The sequence below is a fragment of the Marmota marmota genome, unplaced genomic scaffold (genome assembly GCF_001458135.2).
Source record: "Marmota marmota marmota unplaced genomic scaffold, marMar, whole genome shotgun sequence".
NCBI classification, from domain to species: Eukaryota; Metazoa; Chordata; class Mammalia; order Rodentia; family Sciuridae; genus Marmota; species Marmota marmota.
In genome coordinates, this window is record NW_025999891.1 from 4894123 (window position 1) to 4913149 (window position 19027).

Sequence of the window (19027 nt, forward strand, 5' to 3'; positions counted from 1 at the left end):
TGGTGGCCTCAGACTGAGGAATTACAGTGAATGGGGAGGTAATTTGCTCATGAGTATGAAAAAAGCATTAAATTGTACACTCTAAATAATCACATTGTTGATATGTGAATTATATATTTAAAATTCCATTTAAAAAAATCTTAAGTGGTTTCTTCTTGGCAAGAAATAGAATAGGCAGAAATGGGATAGGGAGGTTCTTAAGAGAGGCTTCAATAGTGTTGGTTATGCTCTATTTCTTAGGCTGGGTAGTATGTTCATGGCATTTTTATTATTCTTCATAAACTCCATCAAATATTTTTATACATACCAATATTACATTTGTTTAGAACTAGGTTGAAGCCTTTACTCCATCAAATAGTTTTACACATACCAATATTACATTTTTTAGACTTAGGATGAAGCCCTATTCTGCCACTTATTAGCTGTGCAGCCTTGAGCAAGTTACTTATACCTCTGAGAAATGAAAACAAACGTCCACACAAAACATGCACAACAACGTTCATTAAGGAGTACTATTCATAATAGCCAAAACGTACAAACAATCCAAATATTCAATAACCGATGGGTAAACAAAATCAAACACCCAAACAATGGAATATCAGCCATAAAAAGGGAAGAAGCACTGATACATACTATAACATAGTTTCTCCTCCTCTAAAAATAAGGCCACCACCATGTACCTCTTAGGGTTTTTGTTTTCTTTCTTCTTCTTCTTTCTTTATTTATTTTTTTAAAATTTTGAGGTGTGGGGATCAAACCCAGGGCCTCCAGTGTGCTAGGAAAGAATTCTACCACTGAACCACATTCCCAGCCTGTCCTGACAGGTTTCTTTAGAGCACAAGTTATTATTTTAAAATTCAAAGTGAGAATCTGTAATGTCATCTCATTAAATAACTACTAATGATAGATATCCTTCTAGACTTCTGAAACATATGAGTAATACTTGTTTATATCTTTTTTTATTTGTTTATATCTTGAGGGGACAATCTCTGATACTGACTTTCACTTTTATTGTGGACATCTTTCAAAGATACTCCATTATTTATAGATATTTAGGCTGCTTTCAATCTAGGAGGATTATAATAACATTAAATGGACATTTTTATAAATATATCTTTGTATCTAAACTCAATTGTTTCTTCAGTCAAAAGGTGTGAACATGTAATTTTGAGAACATGTTCTCCATCAAGGCTCCATCCATCTACATTATCATCAACAATTTGAGATTTTGCTATATCTGCAACAATGAAGGGAGTTATCACTTATTTTAAAATGTCAATCTACCTTCCAATGGCAAAGCATCTGGGAAAAAAAATAATAAAATAAAATAAAATGTCAATCTAGCAGGTTAAAAGTATTACTTCATTTCTGCATTTCTTTATTAATGAAAGTAAGAATCCTTAATGTTTTTGAACATTATTTCTTCAATGAACTGTCCATTCTCTGGGTTTTGACCATGTTCTGTTCACCTGTTCTTATTGATTTTAAGAGCTCCTTAAATATTAAAGATATTAACTTTTATTTTTCCTATTTTTCGTATGTGTTGCCATATTTTCACCAAATTTTGATGATTACACTCTATATGGTATAAATTTCTTCAGAGACAAATTTGATATTTTCTTACTTTAAAGTAACAAGCTTTATTTCTCCAAGATTACAACAAAAGTTTCCAATATTATTTTTTCCTCCCTCTTCATTCATTCTTTCTTTCTCTCTTCCTTCTTTGGAGGGGAGAAACTTTTATTTTTACATTAAAGTCCTCAATTCACTTGGACATAATTTTTTTGTTTATATATATATATATATATATATATATATATAATTCATTTATTTATTTATTTTTTAGTTGTAGTTGAACACATGCCTTTATCTTATTTATATGTGGTGCTCAGGATAGATACCTAGTGCCTTGCACATACTAGGGGAGCGCTCTCCTGCTGAGCCACAACCCCAGCCCCTGGACTTAAATTTTTGCACATGATAAATACAGATCTAACTTCACTCCCACTTCAATGCTAGCTAAATATCCCCCAAAAGGTACAAGATAAACCAGTGGTATGTTAGAACTAGTTCACTACTGCTCACGAAGATTATTACATTTTCTGGAATTTTGCAAGCTGATTGTGAATAGCCATAAAAACTATATTACATAAAGTTATAATGAAGTAACTCATATTTAAACAAAGGTATTAAATACTCAGAAATCATCACTCCCTAATTATTTTATTATGATTTATGCTTTTACAGTTATTTAACATCTGTTTCACCTGAATGGCAAAAATACTGTATAATAGTACTGTATAATACTGTTTTCCAACTCAATATTTAGTGATTTCACACTGGTAGCTTGAAATTGGTTATTATACTATTTACACTAAACGGTGAAAATTAAAATCAACAAACCCTACAAACTAGGCCTTTTTATTTTTCAGAGGCCTTGATGCTAAACATATACCAGTATACCACTGAACTAAGTCATTTTTTTCTTTCCTAATTTTAAAGAGGACTCTATCACATAGCAAACTGCCATCTATTCATAAGTTTATAAAACTGCTGGGTTTTTTTTGTTTTGTTTTGTCTTGTCTTGTTTTTAAGATACTGGTTATTGGGGCTGGGGTTGTGGCTCAGTGGCAGAGCACTTGCCTTGCACATGTGAGGCACTGGGTTAAATCCTCAGCACCACATAAAAATGAAAAAACAAAATAAAGATATTGTGTCCATGTGTAGCTAAAAAATGTTAAAAAAGAAAAAAGAAAAAGATACTGGTCTCAAGAATGCTAGGTCAGACCTATACAACTCAGCTACATCCCCAGCCCTTTTTAAATTTTCTGTTGAGACATGGTCTAACTAAGTTACTACCCAGGCTGACTTCAAACTTGAGATCCTCTGGTCTTAGCCTCCTAAGTAGCTGAGATTTCAGGCATACACCACCACACCCAGCTTGCTTTGCTATGTTCTGATATATTAGATGAGACATTATAGTATCTATTAACTGAATCTTTGTTTTTCTAACATCACAGTGCTGCAAAGAAAAGGGTATTTTTCCTAAACAATGGCAAAAATCCTGTATAATAGTGCATTACTACATACTGTTTTTCAACGATTTAATAACATTCTTTACATAGACTTTTAAAAGCAGTCTTTTATAAGTAAGGGATTATTTCTTTTGAAAATAAAGGGCAATCGTTAGAAATATAGTTGGTTACCATGCATTTAGATTAAGGTCCTTATTCTTACAAAAAAAAAAAAAAATCCAAACAAAACCACTACCATAAGGCTTTGAAAATACCACTCTGAGTGTTCCCTCATACAAATTCTTCCACTGCCCAGGAAATAGGGTATATAAGTGACAGTACTCTTCTTTGAGAGTCACCATCACACACAGACAACATTAGAAACTTTCAACTCAACAACAAACACTTAATAAGCACCCAGCCTGGGACTGTGTTAGGCTCCAAACAAGCAAGACAAGATCCCAGTCTTTAACATTCTAATCTTTTTAGTGAATGCCAGTAGAGAAAGTGCCACAGAGTTTGTTTCATGAGCCCGGGAGAGAGAAAGAAGCAAAACCAGAGATTGACTTTGATGCATCTTCTAAGAATAAGCACCTACTTAAAGAGGGATTCAGAAGTATAAAAACTAATCATTTAAAGTTTGCACACCTAAAGAGTCAAGCTAATGTATGTTGGTAACCAGATCTTCAGCATCTTTCCAGTTAAACATTATAGTCCCATATTTTAATATCTTTCCTGCTGAGATAATTTAAGTAATTTATTTACAGATACTGACATCAACTGCATCAAGGAAAACTAGTTAACTGTGGCCTATATATTTCCTTACCTATTATAGTAATTTAGACTTCAGCTTCAATTATCTAATTCTATGGCATTTACATTACAAAACCACATATGTAATATAATAGTTGAGTTGACCATAGAACCACCCTGTTTTGCAACCAAAACCAAGGATCTCACTTTCAAGAGCTTGTTGTCAATATATATGTGTTAAGCCTAATATCTCATATGGTAGCCTAAGGAACAAGCATAGCAACTGCTCTTTCCATACACAAAGTTGTGGCTTATTAGACACAGAAAGACAATTTCAACCATTTCCAATCATTAACTAATATTTCAGACTTAAAATCTATTTCTTAGGGCTTTGTACTATATATAGAAATAATCATTATCCTTTGGGAAACAATGGCTCATTTACTGAAAATGAGTTTAACAAAGGAATTATTTGGTACTGAAAAAATACAGAGCAGTGAATTGGGTGACACAAATCAAAGCATCGTCAGTTCATGTGACTATATTAGGGTAATTTACTTAAAAAAAAAAAAAAAAAACTACAGCAACTTAAAATTTAGCTTCAACAATGTAATAGCCTGAATCATGTCACATCATATCCTCTGTCACAGAACAGTGAAACTAGATCTTTTTTTTTTTTTAATTATTTTCTTTTTTTTTTCATTTTTTAGTTCTCGGCGGACACAACATCTTTGTTTGTATGTGGTGCTGAGGATCGAACCCGGGCCGCACGCATGCCAGGCAAGCGCGCTACTGCTTGAGCCACATCCCCAGCCCCGAAACTAGATCTTAAGATTCTTTTTTTTCTCTCTCTTTTTTTTATTGGTTGTTCAAAACATTACAAAGCTCTTGATATATCATATTTCATACATTTGATTCAAGTGGGTTATGAACTCCCATTTTTACCCCGTATACAGATTGCAGATTAAGATTCTTATTTTAAAAATGTTTCCTTAATTCTCAACCTGAGATAAATACCACAAAAAAGAAAAACTTTCCGGAACGGAATATTTCTATTCTGCCTGAAGCTTAGTTTTGACTGGTACATGTTTCAGTTACACATTTGATTCACACTGAATTTTCTTTTAAGTATTAAAAGAATAAACAGCACTCCAAAATAGTCACAAGCTTTAAAACTTATGTTCCTCCTCTAGTTGGAGAGCTAACAAAACTTTTTACATGGAATATGAGTTGATACAGTGACCAGAAATTTCTTAACATTGTAAGTCTAAATTTAATTGAAATTCAGTCTCACCAACTTCTGTAGAAATAGCCTCAAAGTAAATACAGCAAAAGTCTAATGCTAATCTACAAAAATAGTTTATTGATATATCCATGAATAATTCTTTTAAGTTTTCTAAGGCACACATTTTCTCAAAATATAAAGTAGGAGACCATATATGCTCAAAATAGATATTCAATATAGTCACATTTAATATGAAAGACTACAGGCACACAGCTCATGACATTAAACCAGAAAACTTGAGAGTCACTGGCACACACAGAACAACCAACAGAGTATTTTAAATATTTATGATTTTTTTCAGGTGCATTGTTCTTGGCTTAATTTATAAAGTATCTTTATTCATTTTCTTATGCTTTTACAAGAACACTTTCTCCATTTTCAAAGGACAGTTTGAAAACTACTGGTATATTACTGGTAAAGCAGTAAAAGAGCAAGTTTTGGCTCAGCCCTCAACCAGTTGTGTGACCTTGAACAAATCTCTTAGCTTCTCTGAGTCTCAATTTTCCTATTTATAAAATGAGGGAATTAGACTAGATACATTCTCAAATATCTTCCAACTCAGTAATTCCTTTCAGGTAGAACTCCAGGCTTGTGAGAATGAAAAAGCCCTCAAAACAAATGGTCAAAATCTACCTTTACAATGTTAGTAAAACAAACAGGATACAAAATTGTAAATACAGTGTGATCATGATCCTAATTCTAATAATATTACAAATAGACCAAACTCACATAAAAAAAAAAAAAGACTTTAATATACCAAAATGCCACCAGGGATAATCCCCGAGTTGTAGATTACAAACAACTTATTTTTTTTCCTTTTGGCTTTTCTGTATTTTTCAAGTGTCCCACAATAAATGTATTGCTTGATAAAAGTGAGAGGGACTTAGACAGGCAAAACTCTCCTTTTATGTACTAAAGGAAATTAGCACATAAATTTACATTTGGAAATCATTCTAGAATTGGAATGAGATTCTCAAAAACAGAGATAAAATTTTCTAGAGTCACATACCTGATACCTATCTATTAATAGTCATATAAAAGCTGCTGGTTATTATCTTTGAATTAACAAGTTTTTAGGGGTTTTTTCACTTATACTAAAACTGATAGCAATTAGAATTCTAAGACTTTACATATATTAATTCATTTAATCCTCACAATAACTCTACTATTACTAGATATACTGAAGACCATGAAGTAACTTGCCTGCAGCTAATGAGGGGCAGAACCAGATTAAATAAAGACAGTATGTCATCAGAATATAGACTCAACTTTAAACCAAACTGTCCCTTTGTACTTAAATGCTATCCTCTCCTCAGGTTACTCTTTATTGGTTTTGTTCTGAAAGTTCTTCTACTTTTCTTAAACTTGAGAGAAATAATACGTTAAGTACTGGGATTAAAAAGACTGGTCAGTCTGGCAAGGTGGCACATACCTGTACTCCCAGCAACTCCACCAGCTGAGGCAAAAGGATTGCAAGTTTGAAGCCAGTCTCAGCAATTTAGTGAGACCCTGTCTCTAAATAAAATACAAAATAGGACTGGGGATTTGTGGCTCAGTGGTCGAGTGCCCCTGAGTTCAATCCCTGGTAAGTATGTATAAATGAATGAATGATAAAAAGGACCAGGGGTATAGCTCAGTGGTACGCTGCCCTGGGTTCAATCCACAGTACTTAAAAAAAGAAAAAAGACTGGCCAAATTTCTTTCACTTGCTTAAAATTATAATACAATTCCAAGTCATTATTATTTCAAATGCTTAGATGGGGGCAGGGGTAGAATTTAATCTCCATACATATCAGTAAGTGAATACCATAACACCTGAGGAATTAAATAGCATTAATTACTGTTTAATATTGAATGTTTTAATAAAGAAAAGTGCTTTATTGATTGACATTATTTATCAATCACAGCTCTACAGAAAGTCACCAAAACCAACCGCTATACCTTTCTAAAATTTTTACCAAAATGTTTCAATTATGTTGTAACTAATTAGTTTGAGGTTTTAAAAGAATACTTGTATACTTTGAACTGTGGCTACAGTACATACCCAGTTAACTCCACAACAATCCTAACTACTATAATATACAGAACCTGGGAAAACAATCAACTAAAGGCTGGTGAAAGGTTCTCACATAATTCTCTGAGACAATTCAAATCCAAACCAAGTATATGTGTGCCCCTTTTTCTGCACAGTACCCACATTACTTGCCAGTTTGTATGGTTCAAATTTCCCCCACATCTTGGCAATCAGGTTTACTAAATTTCCAGCCCTGTTGAACTAACTATATTAAATCAATAGTTTCTTATTTTAAAAAATTAGAAAAGAGATGGATGTAAAGAAGAAGAGTAGGGGAAAAAATCTGCACCAGGCTCCTGTTAACTTAGATGTGTAATGAGACAATCACCAGATAATTGCACCCTTTGGGTACTTCTGTGCTAGTAAGATGATACAGTGAAATACAGTCACCTGGTTTTATTTCAATTTACTTAAACAATTTGCAAATCTGTAGCTCTCTGCCATGGTACCTTAAGAAAATTAGCATGCAAGAAAAATCACCTGCTTATGTAAATTGGTGGATGATTTTTATCCAAGCACACACACATACACACAAAAAAAGCTCCAATCTGGGTCAAATGACTAATTTTATCTATTTGTTCAAATATCTCTCTTCACCTTTTCTCTGTAGCTCAAAGCAAGAATTTTAGGTCAAGGAATGAATAAACAAAAAGTTTCTGGCTTGTTTATTCCTCTATAAGGATTTGGCTGCCTGATACCACTGAGCTCTATATTACTTAAACTGAAAACAAGACTGAGAACCTTATTTGGATAATAAAACCACAATACGAAGAGAGGAAAGAAAAGAAATCAATGTGAGATAGCTGCTCTAATTGGGAAGGAAAGCAAACAAGGCAAGGATCAGGTATGAATTTTACCTTCTGTTACTTTAGGAAAGCAAGGCTTCAAAAAAGAAAATAGCTCAAGTAACTCAGGGCTAACAGGACAACTGCAGAGAACATCAATCCTGTTTCCTTTATAAGTATACCTGGTCAAGTTCTCCTAAGTTTGCCATAAATTAGATGAACGTTTATCTTGATCATTAATGACTGCCTTCCCAGCATCCACTGGTAATACTTACTCATCCCTGCCATGAACAACTAACTTCATTGGCTGGTCCAGGGTGGGCCTGATTGCTCTAAAAGTAATCTTATCTCCATTAATAATGATTGGTTCAAAAGTCATCATAGAATCCAATAAAGGCCACTAGAACTGTGCTGGTCAATAAGAAAGGCAGTACATAGGGCTACTGAACACCTAAAATGTGGAGAAATTCAAATTGAGATGTGTTGTTTGCATTAAGTACACATCTGTAATCCTAGCTACTTGGGAAGCTGAGGCAGGAGAATCACAAATATAAGGCCAGCCTGGGCAACTTAGCAGGATCCTATCTCAAATTTTAAAAAGGGCTGAAGATATAGCTTGGCAGTAGAGCACTTGCCTAGCATGCAAAAGACTCTGGGTTCAATTCTTAGCACCCCCAAAAGGAAAATGATGTACCCTGGATTTTTGTAGGCTTAGTATGAAAAAATGTAAAATATATCATTAGTCATTCTTACAGTAATTATAGGTTTAAATGACAATAGGTTGGATATAATAAATAAAAACAGAAAAATTAATTTCACTTCTTTTTACTGTGGATGCTAGAAAAATGTAAAAATCACATAACAGCTTTAATTATTTACCTATTGGATAAATAACAGATTTATCTGCTGATTTGCTAGAGGCTTCCATAAAAGAGTTCCTTTCCTCTTATATAAGAGCTGTAGGTAATCACACTCCTTCTCTGGGCATTGTATGCCCTGAACTGCTACAGCCTTAAAGCTGTGTCAAGGGTCATTTTCCAAGAGGTCCATCTGTAAGCTAGTGAGTCCCTGACTCAATTTCAGAATTTAAAAAAGACTCCAGAAAAATATTTTTATTTGACCTTCAAATTAAGCCCTGGCTCCCAAAATCAATTTGCCTCCCAAAATCAATTCTCTCTTCTTCCCCTACCCCTCTCTGTCTTCCTCCCTCCCTCCCTCCCTCCCTCTCTCTNAAGAGCGTTTTCTCTCTCCCTCTCTCTCTCTCTCTCTCACACACACACACACACACACACAAAACAAACAAACAACAAAAAAAAAAAACCACTCAGTATTAGATTTTATTTGAAATGTAAAAATCAGGGATAGGGATGTAGATCAGTAGTAGAACACTTGGCTAGCATGCACGAGGCCCTGAGTTTGATCCCCAGCACTGCAAAAATAAAAATAAAGAATTTTTAAATCACTCTAAATATTTAAGAAAACAAGCAATTAAGGGGCTGGGGGATGTGGCTCAGTAGTAAATGGATTCAATCCCTGACAGGAGGGGAGGAAGAAAGGAAAAAAAAATAAGTCTAAAACACTAAAAAGGTACAATACTAAAAGGAAAGCAGCATTCTCACATTTACATGTAGGGAAGAACTGAATGCCCATTTACAAATAAGCAGGTTGTCCTCTACGATTGAACCACAACATATATATTCCTCGTCAATCAGAAATACAAGTCTTTAGAACAACTGAACATTTCAAATCTGATCTCAAATTTCAAAACTGTTATATAGAAGTCTCATTTTTCCTTTAAACAATTTTAGAAACTACTTAACAAGCTATTCTATAGTCCTGAAAAGAGAAAGTTGTTTGCTAGTTGTGGTCACTCGCAGAGTATACTTGCCCACAAATAAGTGCACTATGCCTTACAAATATTAATGCCATTTTATAATAGAATCTTAGAAAACACAGAAATGAAAAAAATGAGCAAACCAAGGCTCAGAAAGCTTAAATAACTTTACCAAGGTCTTAGGATTGTTGGCAGCAAGGCTGGAACTAGAATACTTATCTACTAGCTAGTTTAATGTTCTATTATTCTATCATTAATATATATAAATAAATTCTTCCCAAGGAAATGACACCTTGAACTTGATAAACATCAAGTCACCTGGTTTACTAGGCTAGGAACAAAAATTCAAGATTTGAAAGAATTTTATTAATAAAAACAAAGTGCTGCTATACTTAAAACATTATAATCAAACATGCTATATATGTGTTTATATGTTATATGTGTACACGTATATATAGTATGTATATATATGAATGTATGTTATGATTTCCCCCCCTTTAATACACATACAAAGGGATCAAACAAAATCTCTCTCTCAAAAGCCATCAATAATCTATTTGATATATGCAATGGTCTTTTCTCCCACTCTCATTTTCTTTGACTTTTTATATGTAGCAAAGATCACTCCCATCCTCCTAACAATTTTCCACCATACTGGGTTGTCATTCATTGTGAATACATTTATTACCTGACTGTGCTGTACTTGGGCCTCCAGTAACTTCACTTACAACAAAACATTCCCTAAGGCTCAGAGGGCCTCAGTTATCTCTACCCTTCTATTTATAAAGCAGAATTAAAACTGACCAAGTCACTATCTTACTTAAAGTAAAATAGTTGACATTAAAGTCTCAATAGTTGACATTTGTAGGGAGGGTTTCAATCTCTTTTCATTCTCCACCAATTAAGGTTTTTTTTAAATATTTTTTAGTTGTTGATGGACCTTTACTTGGTTTTTATTTATATGCAGTGCTGAGAATCAAACCCAGTGTCTCATGCATGTTACGCAAGCGCTCTACCACTGAGCTACAACCCAGCCCTTCTTATGGTTTTTAAGACATTTTTCTTAATCATTCCCCTTGTGAAATTGTAATTCTTTAGGTATGCTGTATATCTCTTTTTTCTTTTTTTTCAAATTGTTTGATAATTTTTTATTTGTTCTTTTTAGTTATACATGCAGTAGAATGTATTTTGACATCCATATATAGAGTATAACTTCACATTCTTGTGGTTGTAGATGATGTGGAGTTAAACTGGTGTGTATTCATATATGAACACAGGAAAGTTATGTCCAATTCATTCTATTGTCTTTCCCATTCCACCTTCTCTCCCTTCCCCCGAACTCCCCAGCCATCAGTCCAGTGTGCTGTATATCTCTTTATGTGGTGTATGTAGATATGTGCTTTATTTACAAAAAGAATAAGATTCTTGCCCTCCCATCCCTGCCACAAAATCCTCAACTCTTCAGCATGACATTAACTCCAGCCTGGTGATCTCCTGCATTCACCCAGAATGCCCTTTCCCACTGGTTGACTCCCATTCTAAAACCTTTAAAAAAGGTAAAGTAGTATCAGGAGAATGGTAGTACCAAACTTACACGTAGGAAGAAAGTGACTGCCCATTTATTTGTAAAATAGGAAGGCTTTCCTCCACAATTTAAGTATTACCTATTCTAGGAAGTGTCTATGCTCTCCATAGAAATCCCTTCTTTATGCTCCTCTAATGTCCAGAAACTATCTCTACTGCTGTATTTATGGCACCGAACTATAATCATCCATGTACAAATCTATCTCCCTGACTAGGGAGATTAATCTTTAATCCCTATCATCCAGAAGAGTGTCTCATAAATAGTCCACATACAATAAATGAGTTTTATAAGAAAATGTGAAAATAATATATCCTTATTTAATGTTTCAAATTTATTTTCAACTCTTCACTAAGGATATAGATTCCCTGAAAGTAGAGGTGTATTATTTTTTCATACTATTTACTTGACTATAAACTCCTTCAAGGAAACATCATGACGTAAATATCCCCAAATCTCAGAATCAAGCACAACAGAGATAACAAAAGAAGCTTGATGGAGGTTTACAAAGTTATTCATAGAACTAAATATCCTCATTTACTACCTACAAAAGTGCTGGTCCACAGCAGGTTGACAATAAAAATACATGGACTAGTGTGTTCCAAAAGTGTCAAAAGCTTTCACTGTCTGATTGTAGATATTATTCAATTGGCCCAACTAACTTAAAACACAGAGGTAAAACTGGGCTTAGGTAAAGATCACCATGGCCGACATTCTTGTAATACTATCTATACTCATACCACTACAACTAAATATTAAAGTTCAATCTCACCATAATTTCTTTTGAAGTCATCTTTCCATAATGTCAGAGTGCCAGAATTCTTGTTAATGTTTCTTGGCTAAGTATGTCAGAACTACCAATGAAATCTATCATGACTCGTCACATGCTCATTGACAGTTATAACTGTTGCCTCAGGCACTCTGTTACTCCTAAGCAACAACAGGATCAAATTGACAGCTATTTTAGTTAGGAAATCACTGTTGACCCAATCAACAAATAATTCATTGTGGTCTTATGGATGCATAGAGAATGATAACTATAATCTTGTAATAAAACAGTTTTTGCCCACCAGCTTCATCCCATTTACTGGTTAGGTGACAAATGGAAATTTTTCTTTGGTCATAACAATTTCTATCAATATTAAGGAAAACGCAGTATATGAACAGTTGATTCTTGAATTGCTAGGATATCAACAAGTCTAATAACCATGGATAGTCGCTCAATTATACTATAGAAATCAGTGATAACTCTGCCACACCAAGCTGTTCGTTCCAGAACTCCAGGAAAGAACTTTTAATATCAAGGAACATTTCTATAGCTGCCCATGCTTTGAAGGTAAAACCCCAGAATTCTATAAGCATTTATCCAGGTAATGCATTTTACAAATATTCTCCTCTAGCATAGCAGATGAAAGGGAACTAACTCTATTTGCTCCCATTTCTCTTTCTGGACTTAACACCAGTGGTACTAACTGATGGTTAAAATATTTAGAGAAACCTTTTCAAAGACAATGTTTCTGAAATATCTTTTTTAAAAAAATTGTCTTCCTTTTCTAGGCTGATATTCAACAGTATAACATGAAATTTCTCCCCAAGCATAAAATAAGTTTCTTGTGATTTTCAGTGTTACAGGCTATGGGGTTTCAATCACCAAGAAACTGGTGCATATCATTAGATTGTGCTACTTTTATTCTTTCCTTTCTTGTCTTTCTCTACTTTGTGACCATGAACCTGCAGTTTCTAAAAGTAAGTTCATTTGTAGTAGAAATTAACAACATACATCTCCACATTTCTAGCTTCACTAGGCTGCTTTGTTATGTCTAGAAGAGCAACCGTTCCCTTTTTATGGTGTAGGCTCTGCTTCTTCAAAGCTCTTTTCACAAAGCAGACCCCTCAAAGAATCCAGCTGTGGCTGTTAATCTTGGCTGGTAGTAGGGAAACTTCTCAACACTACAGATTCTTAACCTGTAAAACATAGTTAATATCAAAATACATTTGCATATACTACTCTTCCTGATGCAGCTAACTCCAGGATTTTCCCTAACATATATCCCAAAATTTTAAAATTTTAACCCCCATATTTTAAAATCATAGTTTGGTATTTACAGAGTAAGAAGACTAGAGAAATCATCAATGGTGGGGAGGGGAGCTCTAATTTTCACAAGAAAGAGGAACAAGCTAGACAATCTCTGCCATGTATAAGCATTTACACTGAATAATTTTTCATTGAATCAAACACATTTCCCCCACCTCACTGCGATCTTCTTTAGCAATTCACACTTTCTCATCCAAACACAAGTAAAATGAATTTCCACTAAAGCTGAACTTTACCAAAAAGCCTGTCCTTTACTTGCTACATTCTGAAAAGAAAAAAATAGTTCCCTTCCCAGTATATAAAACTTCCCAGTATATAAATCTACAATACTTTCTAAAACAGTGCAGATGATCTGACTAGAACACCTACCAAATGCACAGTAACATGAATTTTTTTGTTAGTTTTTAATTAACTGAGAAAACAGGACAGAATATTTGCCCCTTGGCATTGAATCTGATCTTCTTTTATTTCCCTGGCATATAGTACAACTAAGTCATGCCTCCAAGAGTCTGCATGTTGATTTCACCTGGTAAATCGGACAAATCCATGAGGACTGTCCGTGCACATTAACAAAATAGTTTGATTTTTCTACCAACAATAACTACAATAAGAACATTTATTGAGGGCTTACTGTGTGCTTGATAGTACTCACTGGTTTATAAGGATTACTTCATTTAATCCTGAGATAAGCACTATCATTATCCCCATTTTATAAATGAGGAACAGAATGGGTAAATAATTTATCAAGATCACAGAGTTAGTAACTAAATATCACTACAGTGAAGCTTAAGTTTTGAAAGATAAAAGTAACCTGCTGAAGGTATTAGAATAATAAGATTCAAAGCTCTCCAACTTTACTTGAAGTACAAAGACAACAGACCTAATGAATCCCAAAATCTTTGATCTTTTAATTAATCAGACAAGTCAAAAACCAAAACACTAATTTTATCAAATAGAGGCTTTTCCCAGCCTCACTTTTGTCAAGGCAGCATGTGCCATTAATCCAATCTATATTTTACATTGCCAATGTCAAAAACTGTCTGAGCAGTCCTCAAAATGCTCTCATGTGGTCAACTTATTGCAATTCTTAAATAAAAGTATACACTTCAAAACCCCCCTGAAGCTCTTTGTCCCAAAGTTGTCATACCTTTAAAGCACAGTATTTTTCTCTGGAAAATGTGCACTACACTGTACAAAAAGGTACATTTTATATTCTATTCACCAAATGAGTGAGATTACTATTTGTAGGCTGTTATGTGTTTGCATTTTTAAAATGTCCATATGGGCATCTGGAAACATTGACATCTGATAACAAAGGTAGAATTAAATATGTTTTGATAACCCACAAAAAAATCTATCACTGGCAATGAATATATCTGAAGCTAACCCATGATCACATTACCAGGTAAACTAGAGATAAAACATAGCAGACAGTTGTTAATGAAACCTTAATTGAACTGTCAAAGCACCATCTTAACCAGCAACCTAATGGGTAATTCACTTCTTTTATACAACTGTCCAATATTGATAAGTTATCCCACTAGTTAAATTCAGCAGAAAGATAATCAAGTAAACTAAAGTGTTCCATAATAAATCTGAATGGTAAAATGTTGCATCACGGAAAAATAAATATAAAATAAAATGCTATATTACTTCTATAAATATCTCTTTTCTACATGTAAAAACAAAATTCCTTAAAATTACAAGTCACTTTTTTAACCATCAGATAGTATCCCTGAGTGCATGTCCAGAAAAATAAATGAGAGCAGATATGGCTCCTTGTCATATGCTATGCCAGAAGAATACCTGCAAAATGTACTAATGAATGTATGTTTGAATCTAAGTGGATCTCATGATATATTGAATCAAGTGATATACCATTGGAAGAACATTTTTATGTTCCATTTTAATCATTTTAGAAAATAGTTATTTCAGACTCATAAGATACCTCTCAAATTAAAAAAATCCTATTTCGGTAAGAAGTGGAAAAAAACTAATGTCTTGGGTTTCAGAATACTAGTGCAAATTCACACTGGTTTGGTTTTCAATCTCTAGTTTTAACAATCTTACTCAGCACTTAATTCCAAATACATTAAGCAATTCAGACAACAAAATCATCAATATGTAAATATAAAAATAGAAAAGTATTTGCATACTAAAAACACACACTTGGGAACTCTTTCCTTTTTTCATGTTAAATTGTATTTTACCAGAAATAGTTGATAAAAATACTCAATGAGGAAACAAGGAAAAACTTGGTTTTTCCTTGGAAAAACCAGATCATCAGAGGATACAGCCATGTAAGGACACAATGAGCTAGCGACCACCTACAAACTGAGAAGCCAAGCCTCAGAAGGAACCAAACCTGCTAACACCCACATCTTGGACTTCTAACCTTCAGAACTGTGAGAAATAAATTTCTGTTGTTTAAGTTAAAACAAAGAAGAATCTGCCTAGGACACCAAATAACCAAGCATTAAAGATAATTTGGCAGTGTGCTAGGTGCTAGGGAGAAAAAAGAAGTACTTTTGTGGATACAACCCTACCCTCAAAGGGCTTACAAATGCAGTCAGTGAGACAAGGCAAACATGAAACAACTGTATTCAAAAGAAGATGTGGTGCACACAGGCAAATGTCAAGTCCATGGTGTGTTCCACAGGTCAATCAAGGAAACTCTAGAATGATTCAAATCAAACACATTTAGATTTTCAGATATGGGTGATTTGTATTATACACTATCAGAATGTTTGCTATATGAAAAGTTCTTCACCACCTTGACCCTTTAAAAAAATTTTTTTTTTATCCTGTACTACAAACTTGAAGTTAAAACTTCTATAAACTTAAGCTTCTACTTCACACTACCTTTTGGTATAAATGTAAGTGAATAATCCCTTTAGAATATACTCAAGAATGCTGCAACCTGTTTCCCTTTCAGTATCCCTAATTCTTAGCATTAAATGCAAAACATTAAAATGAGAGCATTCAGAGTTTAAAAAAGAAAAAAAATCCAAATTCTCATAAATAAGTAAATCAATGACAAAATTTAAAGAAAGGAACAACTGTTTTCCTGTATCTCCTCTTAGCCTCCAAAGCTTAGAAATCCTCAAGAGTTAAGCAAGGAATGGAAGTTCATAGTGAAATCCCTGAGAATAGGCTATGGAAGGGAAAAGAGGAAGACAGGAACAGGCAGGTCTCTAGGCAAAGTGACTGAAGAGGTACCATTATCAGCTATATTCTTTCCCATTAGGAAACCCACACACCTTGGAGAAAGGAGAATGCAGCAGCAGCAATCTCCATGAAGAGCAGTTGAGAAAAACTGGACTCTACTAGTTTTTAAAAAAAGAAGAGGAAGAAGAAGATGAAGAATCAGATCATTTAGCTGTCTAGGTTATAAAATCTGAACTATAAAGATAGCAAGTTATAGTGCAAATGGTACTCATCAATTTTAGCCTCAAAACAAGGACAAAAGGAGATATTTACCAAGGTAGTTCCAGAGTTCACTTTCCTGTTGTGACGGAGGTTTTTTCCAGACATTAACAAGAATCTATTTTTGAAAGCACTGAAAATACCAATTCACCTATCCACACTGGAATCCTTAATCCTTAAAAAATAAAACCTAGTTCACTCTATTTTTGATAGGCATAAATTTTATTATAAACTATACTCTTCCTAAGAAGGGCAAATAGAACAAAATGTTGCATTTCAAAAACCCATAGACTTTCAAAAAATATCCTAGCACTAGCAAAAGTAAAGCAGTTTTACTTGTTTGAAAAGTATACTTCCTACAATAGCAACTGACCAAGGGATTAAAAGCAACTTAAGAGGCACTAAGTGACACTAAAACATTACACCAAATGTGGGCCACTGCATAGCTACAGTCTACTAACCTCATTTGTGGTACTCATGTGTGATGCTATATTTAATGCATTCTTATCAGAAGGCTAAAGCTACATACTTCCCAACTGTAGCTTTATGTTTAAAATAAATCACTCAAGCAGTGATTTTAACTGGTTCAACTATGAAACCTACTTTCCTTGTGGGGATCAAGATCACAAAATAAGGCACAAAAAGATGTAAAGGATGAGAAAGTAGTGATGAGAAGACTATTCCAAAGGAATCAAGTTGGTTCAGTCATTTTGGCATTGGCTGCAATTGGGCAACTATCTAAACTCAATCAAACCCATGAGAGATGACCAAGGTCTTTGTAGGAATAAGTATTTCATACCTTGACCTACTGATCTTGACTTGTCAGTGACTTGCTGACTTTCTGAATAGGAAAGTTTGGTTGTCAACAAACTTATGTATGTCACTCATGAGAAGAAGCTCCACCAAAATCTGCCATGATTCAAAAGCATAGGCCTAAGATAGCCAACGTAATAGGCCTCGTAAGTGAGGGTGGCCTCCTACAGTTGAGTAGCTTGCTTCACTTTGGTCATGTGGAGAAAACCATGAGGAATGTCTCTCCCAATCAGAACCATGAGGAGACACAAGAAGTTGTGCTTCTCTTTTGATACTCACCAGACAACACCAAAGGCTCCATATCCAATAGGTCTATCCGGCTCAATATCCAGCTGCTGTTGTGGATGATGCGAGTGCTGATGATGGTGCGCCTTAACTGTAGCAGCTGCGGCAGCCTGTACCTGAGCTGGGGCTGCTGCAGCTGGTCCAGGAGCCTGACCCGGTGCCGGTGATGGGAAATATGGCTGTTGCTGCCCAGGGTTTAACATGGCTGCAGCTGCGGCCGCTGCTGCGGCTGCCGCAGCAGCCGAAGAGGTATGCTGCTGTACAGGGTGTACAGCAGCAGCCGACCCCGGATGAAGATGGTGTTGAGGGTGATGGTGGTGGTGAAGGTGAGGAGGAGGAAGGTGTGGAAGGTGGTGGTGATGGTGGTGGTGGTGACCTGCTGCTGCTGCAGATGTACCGCCATTATAAGCCGCCATCATTTTTGCGTTGGCTCTTGCGCCACAAAGAGACATTCAAAAAAATGCCCTTTGATTGGAAAGCAAACTGGGTCAAGCTGTCATTTGGCCATTTAAAAATGAAGAAAAACCACTCACTCCACCTCAAAAATCATAGAGTGTAACTGGCTTTATGTCTTCATCAGTCAATCCAAACAAGTTAGAGGATCTTGGTGTTTGATTTTTGGGTGAGCGTATGTGGAAAGGTGTAGGTTGCCAAAAAAAAGGGGGGGAGGGGGGAAAGGAGAAAAAGAAAAGAAAAAAGGAAAAAAGGACCCCTTCCCCCCAGGATTCCTGCCACAAGTGGTACTAAAACTCCATTCTTACTTTGGGGGAGGTTCCAACTTTGAATATGGGAATAAAGGCCAAACCTCCCGACCCCCTGAACTCCACACACGAAAAGGATCAGGTAATACACCACCCTTGGAATCTTGTAAGAGGGTTGACTCATCTACCCCTTCCATTCCCACATCCTTTTCTAAACACCTACCACCTCCTCAAAAACACAATTTTTAAAAATTCCAACCACCCTAAATAAAAAAAGACGGGGAAATTTTCAGGGAAACCAGCTTCCAGCTTCCCCCCCCCTCGAACTCTCAGGCCTTCCTACATCTCCCCCTATTCTTAGTCTGGTTGACCTGATTTGG

General features: G+C 35.0%; 1 protein-coding gene across 3 annotated transcripts in view; it reads right to left on the reverse strand.

Moving 5' to 3' along the window:
* Nlk (nemo like kinase) overlaps positions 1-19021 on the reverse strand; it is a 151654-nt gene extending 132633 nt beyond the window's left edge. For all 3 annotated transcript variants that reach the window (XM_015501138.1, XM_015501139.2, XM_015501137.2), the window contains exon 1: positions 17941-19021. In XM_015501138.1, the coding sequence (XP_015356624.1) occupies positions 17941-18398 (458 nt within the window). In that variant the 5' untranslated portion in view covers positions 18399-19021. The remainder of the gene's footprint in view (positions 1-17940) is intronic.
* Positions 19022-19027: the final 6 nt, after the last annotated feature.